The 16,121-nt window shown below is 42.8% G+C and overlaps 1 protein-coding gene, 1 long non-coding RNA gene and 1 pseudogene across 5 annotated transcripts in view; 1 reads left to right on the top strand and 2 right to left on the bottom strand.

Moving 5' to 3' along the window:
• The window catches only part of PGM2 (phosphoglucomutase 2), a 35,424-nt gene extending 26,597 nt beyond the window's left edge, over nt 1-8,827 (bottom strand). For 3 of the 4 annotated variants that reach the window (XM_009239863.4, XM_054553430.2, XM_054553431.2), the window contains exons 1-3: nt 8,460-8,827; nt 4,997-5,164; nt 396-502 (exon numbers count right to left, since the gene is read on the bottom strand). In XM_009239863.4, coding sequence (XP_009238138.2) covers nt 396-502; nt 4,997-5,164; nt 8,460-8,540 — 356 coding nt within the window. In that variant the 5' untranslated portion in view covers nt 8,541-8,827. 4 annotated transcript variants of the gene reach the window in all.
• A 147-nt stretch (nt 8,828-8,974) lies between these two features.
• On the top strand, nt 8,975-15,769 carry LOC129058945 (uncharacterized). The gene is made up of 3 exons (XR_008524433.2): nt 8,975-9,885; nt 11,503-11,644; nt 15,147-15,769. It is a non-coding gene; the product is annotated as an uncharacterized LOC129058945 (long non-coding RNA).
• Nucleotides 13,392-13,920, bottom strand: LOC112133094 (large ribosomal subunit protein eL21-like; annotated as a pseudogene).
• Nucleotides 15,770-16,121: the final 352 nt, after the last annotated feature.

The following is a 16,121-nucleotide window of genomic DNA, read 5'->3' as shown; positions in this document are numbered from 1 at the left end:
TCAGCTACATAAGAGAGTCCCATTGGTTTGAGAATGTTTCAGAAATGCAGCTTGACGTGGGCGTTCAAGAGAGGGAAGGGGGTCATGAGGTTTATGAATAGCAGGGTAAAAATTATGTATAACAAGGCAAATGAGAGGGAGAAATAATATTGCCAGTTTAAGACATTTCTTTCGTTTAGCTAGGTATTACATTCTAAATTGTCTAAATAATTTTATTTCCTTAACCCAATGTAAAAACCAGAATCTTTAAAAGTTGCCAAGAGAATTTACCCATTGTTTTTATAGTTAAGCAATGAGGCTAACGAATATATTAAAGTCAAGTTATTGAGATGGTGATTAAAATAAAACTGCAAAATAAATTATAAAAACATCATTTTGTAAAAATGTTTAAATACCTTCTGCTGCTACCCCCACTGGATGGATGAGCTCGGGCGTCAAAACTGATCACGATGCCTTTCTGCTTTAAGTCACTGAACTGTTTTTCCAAGTACCTGCAAAATCCCTATAAATACACCATAGATTTAAAAAGTATGTTTTAACATATTTTTATATATACCATATAGAAAAATAAGCCAAAAATTAAGTTTTCTCAAATTTCATAGAACACTATAGGAGAGAGGGAAAAATTCATCTCAGTAAGGAAGCAAACTGAACAATAATAAAATAACAGCTTTGTTTATTATCTATGTTTTTGTATTAGGCACTGTGTTAGTCATTGATCACTTAGTAGCTGTTATCTCTAACCTCAGATCAACTTTGTTAGGAAATCTTTTTTTTTTTTTTTCCAGAGACAGGGTCTTGCTCTGTTGCCTAGGCTGGAGTTGCAATGGCACAATCATAGTTCATTGCAACCTTGAATTCCTGGGTTTAAGCAATACCCCCCTACCTCAGCCTCCTGAGAAGCTAGGACCACAGGTGCATGCTACCAGGCCCAACTAATTTTTAAAAATTTTTTGTAGAGACAGGGTCTTCCAGTGTTGCCCAGGTCGGTCTTGAACTACTGTCAAATAATCCTCCTGTCTTGACCTCCCAAAATGCCGGGATTACAGGTGTGGGCCACTGCACCTGACCAGAAAACCCATTTTATAGATGAGTAAAATAAGCCTCAGAGAGGCACAGTGACAGTTTCAGATATTCGAGTAGCAGAGCCTAGATTTGTATCCAGGGCTGGTGAGAGGTAGTTCAGTGTAGTGCTTAAAAGCACATACTCTAGAAGCACAATCTGAGAATTTGTACTCCATGCTGCCACCTACAAGCAAATGACAAGTTCCTTAATTTCTTGGTGCCTTAGTTTCCTCTTCTGTAAAACAGGAATAACAATAATACCTACCTTATAAGAAGTAAATGAATGAAAACATGCAAAGTGCTGAGAATTCAACACCAACTAAGTACTATATTAAGTGTTTGCTGTTTTAAGCATTATTTTTGTTGTTATTTTCCTTCAAAGCCATATAAAACAAAGAGAACTCTGGTTGATTGGGCAAAAATAATGATTCATTTTATATTATTCATTTCACTTTTGCTAAAGGAAGTCTTATTAAAATATACATAACTCTTTTTCTTTTGAGATGGGGTCTCACTCTCTCCCATGCTGGAGTGCAGTGACACGATCATGGTTCACTGCAGCCTCAATCTCTCAGGCTCAAGTAATCCTCTCACCTCAGCCTCCTGAGGTGCTGGGACTACAGGCACATGCTACCATGTCTGGCTAATTTGTAAAAAACAATTTTTGTAGAGATGGGATCTTGCCATATTGCCCAGGCTGGTTTCAATCTCGTGGGCTCAAGCAATCCTCCTGCCTTGGCCTCCCAAAGTGCTGGGATTACAGGCATGAGCCACCATGTCCAAGCTATAACTTTTATTTTGGGTAGGAGGGGATACATCACAGGCTTGTTGCCAGAGCAAAGCTAATTTAGAATGCCTTTAGCTTTTCCTTGACAAATACATTGCACTGGGATTATCTTCTGAGGCTGTGACACAAGGAAATAAGGCCACGTGTATTGGTTTTGTGGGTTCCCCAGAAGGTACCCAGATGCCTGATACTCCAAGACTTACAACAGTGACAGTACCCCTCTTCCTGCTCAACCCTTGAGCTGTGGCCTCAATGCTCCATGGGGCAAAAAAGCATTCACATCTCCAGATTCTCTAAAAATCTCAGAGGCCTGCTGAGGATGAGGACCTGAAAGAATGGCCAAGGGAAAAGGGAATTCTTATTCTAGATGAAAGACTCTGGGGGAAGAGGGAGGTTTTCAGAAATAAAATGTTACTATAAAACATAAGAAGCAAGTTTATGTGTATGACCTTCAAAAAGTAGAACTAAGACCAATATGTAAAGTCTACAGAAAGGCAGATTTTGGCTTAAAATAATGAAACCATCTTTTAATGAGAATGGTCCAAAGATAGAATGGCCTCTTTCAGAGGACAGTGAGTTTCCCATCACTGGTATGCTATGGCTAAATTAAATAATCTACAAACACAGAACCCAAAATAGAACATAAATAGAGCATAAATTAATTGGCAGGAGGAAATTATAACCTCTTTCAATGAGGCAAACAATACAAAAGTATCCTCCAGTCTCTGTCCTGTTTCCTTTGACATATTTTTGAATCACATACATCTGCTTCTTAAATGAACCAGGCAAACTTTGGGGTACCTCAGAATGACGCTGCACACCCAGAGACCAGCAGGAAGGGCACCTATGCCACCATGAAAGTCTGATCAGTGAAAACTGACAAATATTTGCATATCAGCATTCTGCCAGGGAACACTACCCAAGACTGGGTAGAAACCTGGGTTGTTTGTTCTGGGAATCCTCTTGCCTCTAATTTTGAATCCACTCATAAGATTTTAAAGATATACTTGCTGCTCAGATAAAACTTTCTTAACTCTTCATATCTCTGTCTCCTATTATAAGTATCCAAGAATAGGCTGAATGAGCACTTCAGAGTGGTGGGGTCGTGGAGAAAATTATCCCAAGGGGTGTCTGGTTGAATTACATGACCTTTAGAATATTGATCATCTATGTTTACCACAGGGTTTACCCCCAGAGGAGACGAATTCTAGGAGAAAAATGGGTAAGATAGTCCTTAACGGGAATACATTTCATTATTCTCAGAAACTAGATGTAGAAAAATACAGGGGAAAAAGCTCTAGGTTAATCTAGAATCCCTTAGAAACCCCTAATAATTAGGCCCAACGGCAGGTGTAATCAACTGGATTGTCCAAAGATGGCCCCAGTAATATAAGCCATCCCACATGTTCCTCTTACAATGTGACATTAATGCTCCTCCAATGAGAACTGGGTATCTACGTGCCCTCTCCTTGAATATGAGACAGCCTTACTGACTCACTTTTAACAAACCGAATATGGTAGAAGTGACACTGTGTGACTTTCAAAGCTAGGTCATAAAAGTCAGCACAGCTTCCAACTGGCACATTCTCTCTCTCTCCCTCTCTGGATACTCCACTGGAAGCCAACCACCACGTTATAAGGAAGTCCAGGCCACATGTAGGGGTTCCAATCCCAGTTAAGACCCCAGTCAATAGCCAGTAATAATTTCAGACATGTGAATGAAGGTGCCTTCGAATGATTCCAGCCTCCAAAATGGCCCAGATGGTGCTGAGTGGAGCAGAGACAAGCTGTCCCCACTGAGTTCTACCAAAATTGCAGATTTGTGAGCAAAATAAATGTAGTTGTTGTTTTAAACCATTATGTTTTCAATGATTTGTTACACAGCCATAGTAACTGGTACAGAAGGAAACCTTATTCAGCAGCACAGTTCCTATGTTATCCATAAACCAAACAAGATTCCCATAATTACGCCATTCTAGGTCTTTCCTCCAGCATCTCAGGGAGCCCTATTGCTTAATAACAATTTGTGACCAGGAGTTCCCATGGCAATTCTTTTTTTTTTTTGAGACAGAGTCTTGCTTTGTTGCCCAGGCTGGAGTACACTGGCGCAATGTCGGCTCACTACGACCTTGCCTTCCGGGTTCAAACAATCCTTCTGTCTCAGCCTCCCAAGAAGCTGGAATTACAGGTGCACACCACCACAGCTGGCTAATTTTTGTATTTTTGGTAGAGACAGGGTTTCACCACGTTGCTCAGGCTGGTCTTGAACTCCTAAGCTCAAGTGATCCGCCTGGATCAGCCTCCCACAGTGCTGGGATTACAGGTGTGAGCCATCGTGCCTGGCCCCTACGGTAATTCTATACCCTTAGATAAGCTTTCCTTGTTGGAGTTTTGTTACAACATGCCCAGCTCTGCCTTTTACACTGGGATGTATATGTGAGGCACATGTAATCACTATTAGGCAATTTTTTCTAGCCTTTCTTTTCCCAGAATTAAAGTGACATTCATCATCAACAGGTCTAAGCTGAAGAAATACTGATGTGAATAATCTGTTCTATTTCATTTCCCTCATAAACAGTACTGCCAATACCCAGCGGAAGCACTTCTGTTTTGTCAAATTATCTCCTTCCTAAAAGCTGGGTCTAGATTCTAACAAAAATATTCACAAATTAAGGCAAGGAAACTCAGACTCAATCCATACTATAAAACAAAGGAGAATAGGCTCTTGGTAATTCCGGCAGTTAGAAAAGCTTTTTAGCACTTGCTATGTAATCATGGCAAAAATTACAGGACCTTAAAAGTTGTCAGCTTAGTTGGTGCATTTATACTGGAATGAAAGCTCCATGAGAGAATCTGTTTGTTCGAGTCATTCTTATATCCCGAATGCTGGCACATGGTAGGTACTCATTAAGTGTGTTAAATGAATGAATGAATGAATGAATGAATGAATGGCTATATGAGTCCTGAATAAGTGCTACTTCGACCTACTGTGCAAGCCTTACTTTATGGAGTAAATGGTGGTGACTTCCTGTGTCTAGCCAAGCTGATAAGACATGTCTATAATTAGAATAAATTAGGTTTGTCAAATAGAAAATGAGCTAGGGGATACACTGAGTTACTAAGAATTATAAAAAAAAGTGGTACCTGTGTAGTCTGGATGATGGTCAAGTCATTCATACGAGAAATTCCAGGTCCCATAGCAGCTCGAAGGCCAGCTGTCCCAAACTCCATTCGGGCCCCAAAACATTTTCGTAGTTCTTCTTTATTACCTTCTGCTATTAGTCGTTTCACTGCCTCCAAAGTTAAGGAATTCTGAAAAACAAAAATGTATAGACACAGCCAGACAAGTGAATGAAAAATCAGAAATGTAAAAAAACTCACAATCATTCTAACCTATAGAAAAAAAAATATATATATGTCTATATATATGTAGACCTTTCAATTTTCTGATGCTTTTGAAATCTGAAATATGAAGTCAGTTTGACATTATAACGTAAGTGTTCTTTTCTCTCCTGTCAAGGTAAGCATTTTTGGAGAAATGGAAGTAGAGGTTTCAGCATATGAGTCTAACCCCCAGAATGGAATCCCAGAATACCACTTGCCAACTCTAGGTGCTTGTGCAGATTATTTCAGTTCTCAAATTCTGTTTCCCCATTTACAAAATGGGAATAATCTAGAACCTCCCTTACACGATTTTTAAGGTTTTAAGGTGGTTTACTTCAAATTAATGTAAAATATCTTTCTCTACCTGGCACTTAGTTATGATTAAATGTTCATTTTTCTCCCTAATGCCCTCAAATTTTCCAGAGTGATAGACTACACAACTTAAGTCAAAACCTTACTTTTGTAATGTTTTATAATTCATGCCAGGCATTCACATACCTGGTCAAGTTTGAATATTGTAACATCTCCAAGAAGCAGACAAATAACAGAAACTCAATGTTATAGATGGGGAAGCCTCAGAAATTGAGTGACTTGCTTAAATTGCAAGATAAACATTAATCTAGTGCCTTTTCTATAACATTAACTGCTTCAAATAGACACTAACATGATTCATTTAAGTTCATTATACGTTGCCCTTTTTTTTTTTGTATGGTAGTTGCAGAAAATGTTACAGTTGGAGAAAAATAATGACAATCACATTAATTTCATATGAGACTTTTAAGTTATGAATTCAGGAAAACAACAGATGAAGTACTTGATATTCCTGTTTTACAGTCATTATCCATTTAGATGAGCACTCACGCAGGACGTGGCCATGTAATTAAACTTTGAAATACTATTGCAATAAAACCTTGGCTTTCTGGAATTAAGCCCACATTTCCAGATTGTGGCAGATTCAGTGGGAATCAAGTAAACCCCACCTTTTTTGGTGAAAAACAGCAGATGCTAATTACAGAACAGTCTTACCTATCAGATTGTCAAGTGCCCCCAAAGAAGGGCTCAGATCGGGTACATAAAAGAGGCTCATAAAAGAGGCTCAATAAATATTCGTGGAGTGAATCAGAAAACACAGACTTCACAGCCACACTCAATATCGAGTGATCCTCCCTTGTTCATAGTGTAGGTCTGGAAAATCTTAATTGGTCTTTGATATCTGTGAAAGACCAAGTAGCCTGAGAGAAACAAAGGAGAGAGACAGATAAAAATGAGAAGTCAAGAGGACAGCAGGATCAGAATCAGCCCTGGCAGTGACCAAAACTGACAGCAGAGAAAAGAGCAGGGATGAAGGCACGGTGGAAACACAGACGGCACCTGCCAGGTCGCCTTGCCAATCGCGGGGGGTAGTCAGACTAGAGGGCTGCAATGCTTTTAGCTGGTGGGAGGTTCACTGGAGAATGAATGGGCTTCTTCTCAGGTGTCAGTCTCAAAGCAAAAGAAGAAATTAACAGAGGATAGAACATGAGAAGTGGTTAAAAAAAAATAAAAAGGACATCTCATCTCTACCCAGAGAGATACAATCTTTCTATACACAGATCCAACACTGTGTAGAAATTAGATTGCTTTCTTCTCCTTTTTCTCCTTCTTCTTAGAGAGAGTACATTATGAACTCTGACTTCAAAATAATTCTGTACTCTGCAAGTTACAAGTTATCAGAAATACACAGATCCAACACTGTGTAGAAATTAGATTGCTTTCTTCTCCTTTTTCTCCTTCTTCTTAGAGAGAGTACATTATGAACTCTGACTTCAAAATAATTCTGTACTCTGCAAGTTACAAGTTATCAGAAATGGAAACATTTTTCTTCCCTTGAGAATCACAAGGTTATCTTCCCAGGAAAAGAAAAACGCCCCCAAGCAGTTGCCAATAGCATCCTGGAAATGGGATTTGCTGACATTTTCTTTGTAGGGGCCAGAGAATGGTAAATAAAGACAAAGACCTGACCCCTACTGACCTTGTAATCTGCTTTGTTCATTCAAGTATTTCAGTGACCTACTATGTGTCATGCACTGTGCCTATGCCAGGCACCACAAACCAAGGTAGTGAGAACAGAGAGGCCTGGCCACATAATTTACGGAGGTCCAGTGCACAATGAAAATGGGTGAACTCTTGTTTTACCATTAAGATTTTCAAGACAGGATAGCAGGACATTAAAACAACAGTGGGCCCTTCTAGGAGCGCGAGTCCTGTGAGACTGCAGGGGTCTCTCGCCCCTGAAGTCGGCCCTGGAGACAGACATTAAACAAACCTACAAACAAGTGTTTTTGGAGTTTTTTGTTTTTACCATTTGTAATAAGAGCTATAAAGGAAAATAAACAGACCGTTTAGAGTGAATATTAGGGATAAATAATTTAACGCTTCGGAGCCAAGGAAGGACTGATTCTCTACGTAAGCCACATTTAAGTTCAGGCACAAAATATGAGTCACAACGGGAGAAACAAGTTCAGCAGGAGAGCAGCGAGGGACATTCCGAGAAAACCGAATAGCAAGCAGAACAAGTAGAAAGGGCGAGACGCAAGTTTAGAGAGGAGAGGGAGTGATGTCCAGAGCTGGGTTCCTGATTCTAAGAAACGGAATGAAGAAAGAGAAAACCGTGCTGTGTCCCAAGTGTGCCTCCCTGGCAGTCAAAGTTCTAAGGCGGACTCCTGAAGCCAGGCGGGCCCACCCGGGAGGACGACACACGTTTGTAACCAAGCCCTCGGGATGGGAGGACCGGACCAGAACGCTGCTCTGCAAAGGTCTCAGCGGCCAAAGGAACACGCGGGACGGAGCGATTCTGGGTCCATGGGGATGCACAGCCGACTACCGACGACGAGCCAGCGGTATGAGTGACAGTAAGGCGTGCGCCCCTCAACTAGACAGCGTCCAGGGTCTGGCCGCGCTTACACCACCCTGGCTCGCTCCTCTACTCCGAACTTGCAGTCCGGCCGGCCGGATAGCTGGTTTCGTCCGGGGACAAGCCTTCCCGGCCTAACTCCGAACGTGCCACATGCCGGCCAGGCCGAAGGAAGCCTAGCAGCGACCGCACGCTCCTGGGTCTTCCCGGGGGAGAAGCGGGATGCACTGGGCGGGAAGGCAGCTCAGGCAGCGCACGCAGCGCCGCGCCTGGAGAGGGCAGAGCACCCGACCCCGCTCCGGGCGCTCCCCGCCTGCTGGTGCCCCTCACCTTGTCCCAGCGCAGCCACTGGGCCGTCTCCTGGTCCAGCCGGGCGTCCTCACCTAGACCGCGGCCTTCTGGAGCCGCCATCGCTGAGCTTGTGCTGCCGCGGCGGAGGGAAGCAGGCGGTGAGGTCTCCCTTCCGGCCCGGCCCCAAGAGGTGGAGGCGGAGGCGGAGGTGGGGAGAGCCGCGGCGGAGCCAGTCGGTCCTGGGGAAAGTGACGCGCGCCGCGGCGGGCACGCCTCCTTGCCGTTTGCGGGTGCGCCGCGGGGGGTGGGAGTGAGCGAAGAGGAATTGCGGGGCTAGGGTGGGTTGCTGGAACCTGGCACATGTGGGAAGGCTTTGCCATCGTCTCTGATGCATCCAGGCTACAGCCAGCCCTGAGTTCCTGCTGCGCGCCAGGCACGTCAGATGCTGGGATACCAGGAAGTGCACCCAGATAGGGGCCTGAAGATTATGTAGAAACTCAGAGGGTCAAGAACAGCCAGAAAAAATCTTGAAGAAGAAGAGCAAAGTAGGAAGACCAGTGGAACATAAGATAGGGACCAGAAACAAAAATACACGTGTATGGACAATTTATTTCAGAGGCGGGGCTGCAGAGCACAGGAAGAAACTATTTTTAGTTAATGGTGCTGGGTCAACGGGATATCCACGTAGGGAAAAGAAAAAAGGGAACTTGGCCCCCTATGTCCCATCACACAGCTCTGAATTCCAGATCAATTGTAGCTCTACGTGCGAAAGGTAGTGTAGCAGGACGAGCAGCAGACAAAACTCCTCAGACACCGGATTAAAGAAGGAAGAGGTTTTTATTCCGCCGGGAGCGTTGGCAGACTCGCGTCTTAAGAGCCAAGCTCCGTGAAAAAGAAATTCCTAGCCATTTTAAGGGCTTACAGCCCTAAGGGGTCTACGTGAAAGGGTCATGATAGATCAAGTAAGCGTGAGGAACGTGACTGGGGGGCTGCATACATCAGCTAACAGAACAAAAAGTTTTACAGTGCTTTCTCATACGATGTCTGGAATTTACAGATAACACCAGTAGTTTTGGTCAGGGGTTAATATTATTATTATTATTTTAACCACCAGGGCCAGGTGGTGGCGCCAAGGTCGCCTAGCTATTTATCTTACTTCTGTTTTTTTCCAACTTTTTGCTTTCTCTCTTTTCTCCTGTCTTACAAACTAGGGAAAAGCGGAGGTGGGGGAGAAGCTGGGAAGGACAGCAGAAGTGGTGGTCTCATTCCATAGTAGCGTGAAACTTATGGAAACTAACATAGGAGCTTATCTTCCTGATGCTGGTATCACCAAGCCATAAAGAAGAAGCATACCCATAAGCATAAAAAAAGCACGTGCAAGAATATTTCTGGCAGCATTATTTGTAAAAGCCTCAAACTGGAAACAACCCAGATGACCATCGACAATACAATGGATAAATACTTGGTAGTATACCCATACCAATTCATATAAATAAATCATGGCACATTGATAGAGCAATGCAAGTGAACTACTGTTATACACAACACTGAGGGACAGAGTTCAAACACCCACCTCCATACCCCCTCACCACAAAATACTGGATCATTCATCTGTAGTCCCAGCTATTTTGTGGTGGGGGAGCTGGAGGGAGTCCTGAGGAGGGAGGATCGCTTGAGCCTGGGAGGTGGAGGCTGCAGTGAGCCCTGATTGCACCACTGTTCTCCAGCCTGGGAGACAGAGGGAGACACTGAAAAAAAAAAAAAAAAAAAACCACCGAAATATATAAAATTATAGGGAAAGGAAACAAATCAGTGATTTTCAAGAACTGGGGGTGGGGGGAGGGATTGACTACCAAGGGCACAAGGGAATTTGAGGGAGTTGTAGAACTGTTCCGTATCTTGATTGAGTTTGGGGTTTACTTTTATCAAAACTTATAGAACTGTAGGATATAAAGGGTAAAGTTCACTGTATGTAAGTTATATCTCTTTTTTTTAAGTTTTAAGATTAAAAACTAAAGAGGCAAAACTAACCTATGGATGTCAGCAGAGTGGTAGCTTTGGGAAGGAGGGAAAGTGCCTTCTGAGGTTCTGGGACTGTTCTGTTTCTTGACCTGGACAATGGTCAACAGGTGTGTTCACTTTGTAATACTCACTAAGCTGCAATCTTATGAGTTGTGCATTTTCTGTATGTTCTTCAACTTTATTTTATTATTATTTTTTGAGACACAGTGTGGCTCTGTCACCCAGGCTGGAGTACAGTGGTGCGATCTCGGCTCACTGTAACCTCTGCCTCCTGGGTTCAAGAGATTCTCATGCCTCAGCCTCCTGAGTAGCTGGGATTACAGGAGCATGCCACCATGCCTGGCTTATTTATTTATTTATTTATTTATTTATTTATTTGTGACAGAGTCTTGCTCTGTCACCCAGGCTGGAGTGCAATGGTGGGATCTCAGCTCACTGCAACCTCCATCTCCTGGGTTCAAGTGATTCTCCTGCCTCAGCCTCCTGAGTAGCTGGGATTATATGTGTGAGCCACCACGCCCAGCCTTTTTTTTTTTTTTTTGTATTTTTAGTAGAGAACAGATTTCGCCATGTTGGCCAGGCTGGTCATGAACTCCTGACCTCAAGTGATCCGCCCACTTCAGCCTCCCAAAGTGTTGGGATTACAGGGATGAGCCACCATGCCTGGCTAGTGTGTTCTTCAATTTTAAAAAGAAAAAATATATATCCAGGATCTGTGATATCTGTTTAGTGTCATGGGAGAGGCATATTAATCATGTAATCACAGCAGTTAATACATAATTATAAACTGGTAAAATGCTGGAAGGAAAGCAGAGAGATGTCATGAGGCTGCAGGTTAACAGAGGTCACCTCAGTCAGGAAGCTTGCCTGAGCACTGGAAGCTTAAGAGAGATGTGAGGGAAGGATGTAGTTAATGTGAGAGTGTGGTCCTTCCCCTGACTGCAAAGCCTGAGAGGCTGGAGCACAGAGAAGAAGAGAAGGACAGGCTGCCTCAGTTTCCCCAAATGTTAGGTGGTCTGCAGGTTCACCACACTCAGGCTGTCTCTTTTCTCCGCACCAGATAAACCTTCTTCTCAGTCATGCTCTGGAAAAAATTGCAGGACATGGAGAATCACAGACCCAGGCTGATCTCACTCACCCTTGTTTTCCTCTCAAATGCCAGTTTTCCCAGACGAGTCTGCAGCTTCCAGTCTTCTGCCAAGGTAGGACGGGGGCTGGTGGGTCTCTAAATATCCAGCAGTTCTGGGCCTCAGAGTTCATATCTGTCCTTCCGTGATAGGGATGGTTGCAGCTGAGTCTCTACTATGGTTCAAAACATGTGGGGAGGGGTGTCTAAGGAAGTTATTTTGGCACCTTTTTTTTTCTTTGAGATGGAGTCTCATTCTGTTACCCAGGCTGGAGTGCAATGGCGTGATCTTGGCTCACTGCGACCTCTGCCTCCTGGGTTCAATTGATTTTCCTGCCTCAGCCTCCCGAGTAGCTGGGACTACAGGTGTGTGCCACCACACTCGGCTAATTTTTGTATTTTTAGTAGAGATGGGGTTTCACTATGTTGGCCAGGCTGGTCTTGAACTCCTGACCTGGTGATCTACCCACCTTGGCCTTCCAAAGTGCTGGGATTACAGGCGTAAGCCACCACGCCTGGCCAGGCACCTTTTATTATATTAGAAATTGTGGGCCCACGGTAATATCCAATCAGAACTATTTTAACTTCATTTGAGACACCAAGAAGCAGATTTTTCAATATTCTTTTATGGAAACAAGGAAATAAAGCAAGTGTAGTTTCCAAGTAGGGAGGAACTTTTAACTAGTAAGTTGCCAAATGGTAAATAAATTCTCTTCTCTTACTGAGAAGGGCACCAAGATTTTAGTTACTGTGTTGAAAAACAATGCACGCAGTCACACTCTATTCCTCCCATCTGCTTCTCATGTGAAGCAGACGGTTGTGTCAGGGACTTTTCTGGGGTCGCCTGTAGCAAAGATGCTGACATTGGAGGTTCTGACAATGATGCTACAGAGACCTGAAGCTGATAATTTCTTGCATATGACCACACGGTTATCATTTTATGTCTGTGGAAACCCACGTAGAATAGTAGATTGAAGAAGGGTTCTCAGGGAATAAGTCTGGCCTTCTTGTTTTGTAAACAAGGAAATGGAAATACCCGAAATTTAAGAGCCTTTCTCCAAGACATACGGCTGGTTAATGACAGAGCCGGGATTGTCACTCTGGATCTCCTGATATCCCAGTCAAACGTTCAGTCCCTCTCCTGTTTCACTCAGCCCATTTCTACACATATCCATTTCAAAGGAAGTTCCATGAACTCTGGCAACCTGTTTCCATGTGATAATAGCCTGCTCTTGATGAAAAACAAATACTAACCATGTTTGATATCGATGATGTTAGGTGATGCTTAAAATAACTTAATTTGTTTGTTCATGCTCTCTTGCTGCCTAGGAACGCTTTCACATGAGTGTCCCAATTTCCTTGGAAGTCTTCCCAATGCCCTCAAATACCTTGTCAGCGATTCTATCAGTCCCTTTGTATCCAGTCCGGAAAAAGTTCTTCCAAAACTTTTTATTATGGAGTTTTAATTATTTACGAAATTGATCCTTATGTAACCACCACGCAGCTCAACAATGATCAATTCATGGCCAATCTTGTTTCATCCACCCACTTCCCCTTCCTGTGTTAGTTGGAGGAAGGTACCAGATATCATATCATTTCACTTATACATATTTTGGCATGTATCTCTGAAACATAAAAACATTTGAAGATAACCACAAAACCATTATCTCACCTAAAATTTTACAAATTAAAGTAGTAATTTTTAAATACCATCAAATGTCCCTTTAATGTTTAAATTTCCACATATCTGTAATTTATATTAATTATACTTTTAACTTAAATCTTTTTTTTTTTTTTTTTTTTACAGCCCAGAGGTCCTTTATTTTTCTTTTTTAACACCTATTATGCCATGAATTCATAGGGAATAGGTTCCAGCAGCTCAGGCTCCTTCCCATTGGTTCTCACAAAGTGTGCTTCTCTGGGTGGAGCAAGCTGGCGCTTTAGTTGAACCCAGGTATCTTTCTCTTTGGCTTCTTTCTTTTTCTGATCATTTTCCTTCACGCGTTTCAGGAAGCTATCTCAGCTCTTAGAGTGCTTAATGTGCTCAATACGCACATTAATTCTCTTGGCAAGAATCTTTTCCTTGTTTGTTTACAACAATGCCAACAGCATGCTGGGTAACACTGTAGACTCCTCCAGTTTTGCCATGGTGACACTTGTGGGGCATTCCTTTTTGAACAGTACCCATTCCCTTGATGTTTACAATATCACCTTTCTTATCGATTCGCATATACATGGCCAAAGGAACAACTCCATGTTTTCTAAAAGGCCTGGAGAACATATATCGGGTGCCTCTCCTCTTTCTCTTTGTGTTCGTCATTTTGGTGAATTACTGGAAGATGGCGGTTCCGGCCTAAAGGCTAAATCTTAATTTTATAATTTTTTTGCAGTTTGTTTGAATCAGGCACCAAATAATCTTCCCATGGCTTCATATGTCTTTGAGGTCCCTTTTATTTTACAGATTCTGCCTCAATTTCCTTGCAGTTGATTTGTTGAAGAAACTAGATTGTCTGTCCTATAGGGTTTCCCAGTCTGGATTTTGCTGATTGCATCTCTGGTGTTTTTTTTTTTTTTTTGAGACAGAGTCTTGCTCTGTCACCCGGGCTGGAGTGTAGTGGTGCGATCTCAGCTCACTGCAACCTCCGCCTCCCGGGTTCAAGCGATTCCCCTGCCTCAGCTTCCCCAGTAGCTGGGATTACAGGTACACACCACCATGCCCGGCTAACTTTTTTGTTTATTTTTTTAGTAGAGATGGTGTTTCACCATGTTGTTCAGGCTGACCTCAAACTCCTGACCTCAAGTGATCTGCCCACTTCGGCCTCCCAAAGTGCTGGGATTACAGGTGTGAGCCACCACGCCTGGTCAATCTCTGGTGTTCTTTAGCGTGTTCCACTCCCTTCTGTCTTTCCTGTAAGCTCATTTCATTATCATTTTCTGTTTATGGTCTCTCCCTCACTGGACTGACTTTCTGGAGGACAGAAATGGCATCTTATTTGTCTTTACCTACCTAGAGCCATGCTGTTCTCTGGGCTGATCCTCGAACATGTCAAGCAATTGCTGGTCTAAGGCCTATATCTGCATTGCCCTCCCCCAGATATTCCCACATTTAATTCAGGCTTCTGCTCAAATACTAGCTCGTCAGAAAGATCTCTCTTCTGTAAAATGCTGGTAAATGTTTAACAACTGGCTCCCTGGGATAAAAAGCCCTGACTGATAGTATTTGCCAATTTCCATGGTGTAAATACATCCATCATAGCTGATTTAAAACTACAATGTGCTATCACTGAACACAGAGTTGGGAAGAGATTGGAGCAGCACACCATTATATAATATTTCCAGTACAGAGGTATCATAGATGTAAATGACTTAAAGGGCATAGATCATGGTAATAGTCAGTAATCTACATAGAAGATGCTGAGTTTGAGTATTTATTACCTTTGTTTTTAATATAATATGTTGACTTTGAAGTTTATATAATTTAATTTTCAATAATGGCAGTATTAGATTGTTCTCACACTGCTGTAAAGAAATACCTGAGACTGGATAATTTATGATGAAAAGTGGCTCACGTCCCACAGGCTCTAAAGGAAGCATGATGCTAGCACCTGCTCAGCTTCTGGGGAGGCCTCAGGAAACCTACAATGATGGAAGGTGAAGAGGGAGCTGGCACTTCACAAGGGCTGAGCAGGAGGAAGAGAGAGAGTGGGGAAGTGCCACACACTTTTAAACAACCAGATCTCCTGAGAACACGCTCACTGTTGTGAGGACAGTGCCAAGGGGAAATCCACCCGCCTCACCCATGATCCAATCACCTCCCACCAGGCCTCACCTCCGACATTGGACATTACAATTTGACATGAGATTTGGGCGGGGACACAGAAAACCCTATTAATATCTGTGATTAACATCCTGTTCTCACAATTCCTAAAAATTGAAGAGTGTGCTCTCATGAACAAGGATGAACTGTCGCCAATATACCATTGACTCTCTTGTTGACTGTACCTAAAATGGGATCTTCACCACTCTCTTCTCCTACTTTGTTTTTCTGCAAAGTGTTTATCACTCCCTCCCATGCTGTTATAAATTTAATTTAAAAAATATTGACTGTCTTTTCTGCTGTTTTTTCCTAACTCAGCCTTCAGCACCTACAACAGTGCTTGGTTTGTAACAGATGTTCAGTAAGTATTTGTTGAAGAATGAATCACTGGGTCCCTTATGCTATGAGGTAGGCTGTCACAGTGAGAACTTTTGGAGATATCTCTATCTGTACTCATGCTGGAAATTCATCCGAATTTTTTTCCATGTCACCATGATAATTAAAAACGGGCTGAAACACTGGTCACATTCCCATTCTTGTGAAGGTGCAGTTCTACTCACAAGGCCTGCAGGCTCTCCTGCAGCTCAGGCTTTCCTGTCTGATGTGACACTAGAGTGCTGCTGTGGGAAATGGGGTTCACATAAACTGAGCTGTGCTCAAGACTGTGCCTCAGTTGCAGATGATAGAGGTCAAGAGAGGACACTAGCAACCAGGAAAAAGCAAGCAAGTGCTGTAG

The sequence above is a fragment of the Pongo abelii genome, chromosome 3 (assembly GCF_028885655.2).
Source record: "Pongo abelii isolate AG06213 chromosome 3, NHGRI_mPonAbe1-v2.0_pri, whole genome shotgun sequence".
In the NCBI taxonomy this organism is placed as follows: Eukaryota; Metazoa; Chordata; class Mammalia; order Primates; family Hominidae; genus Pongo; species Pongo abelii.
This window is presented reverse-complemented; position numbering and strand designations above follow the sequence as displayed.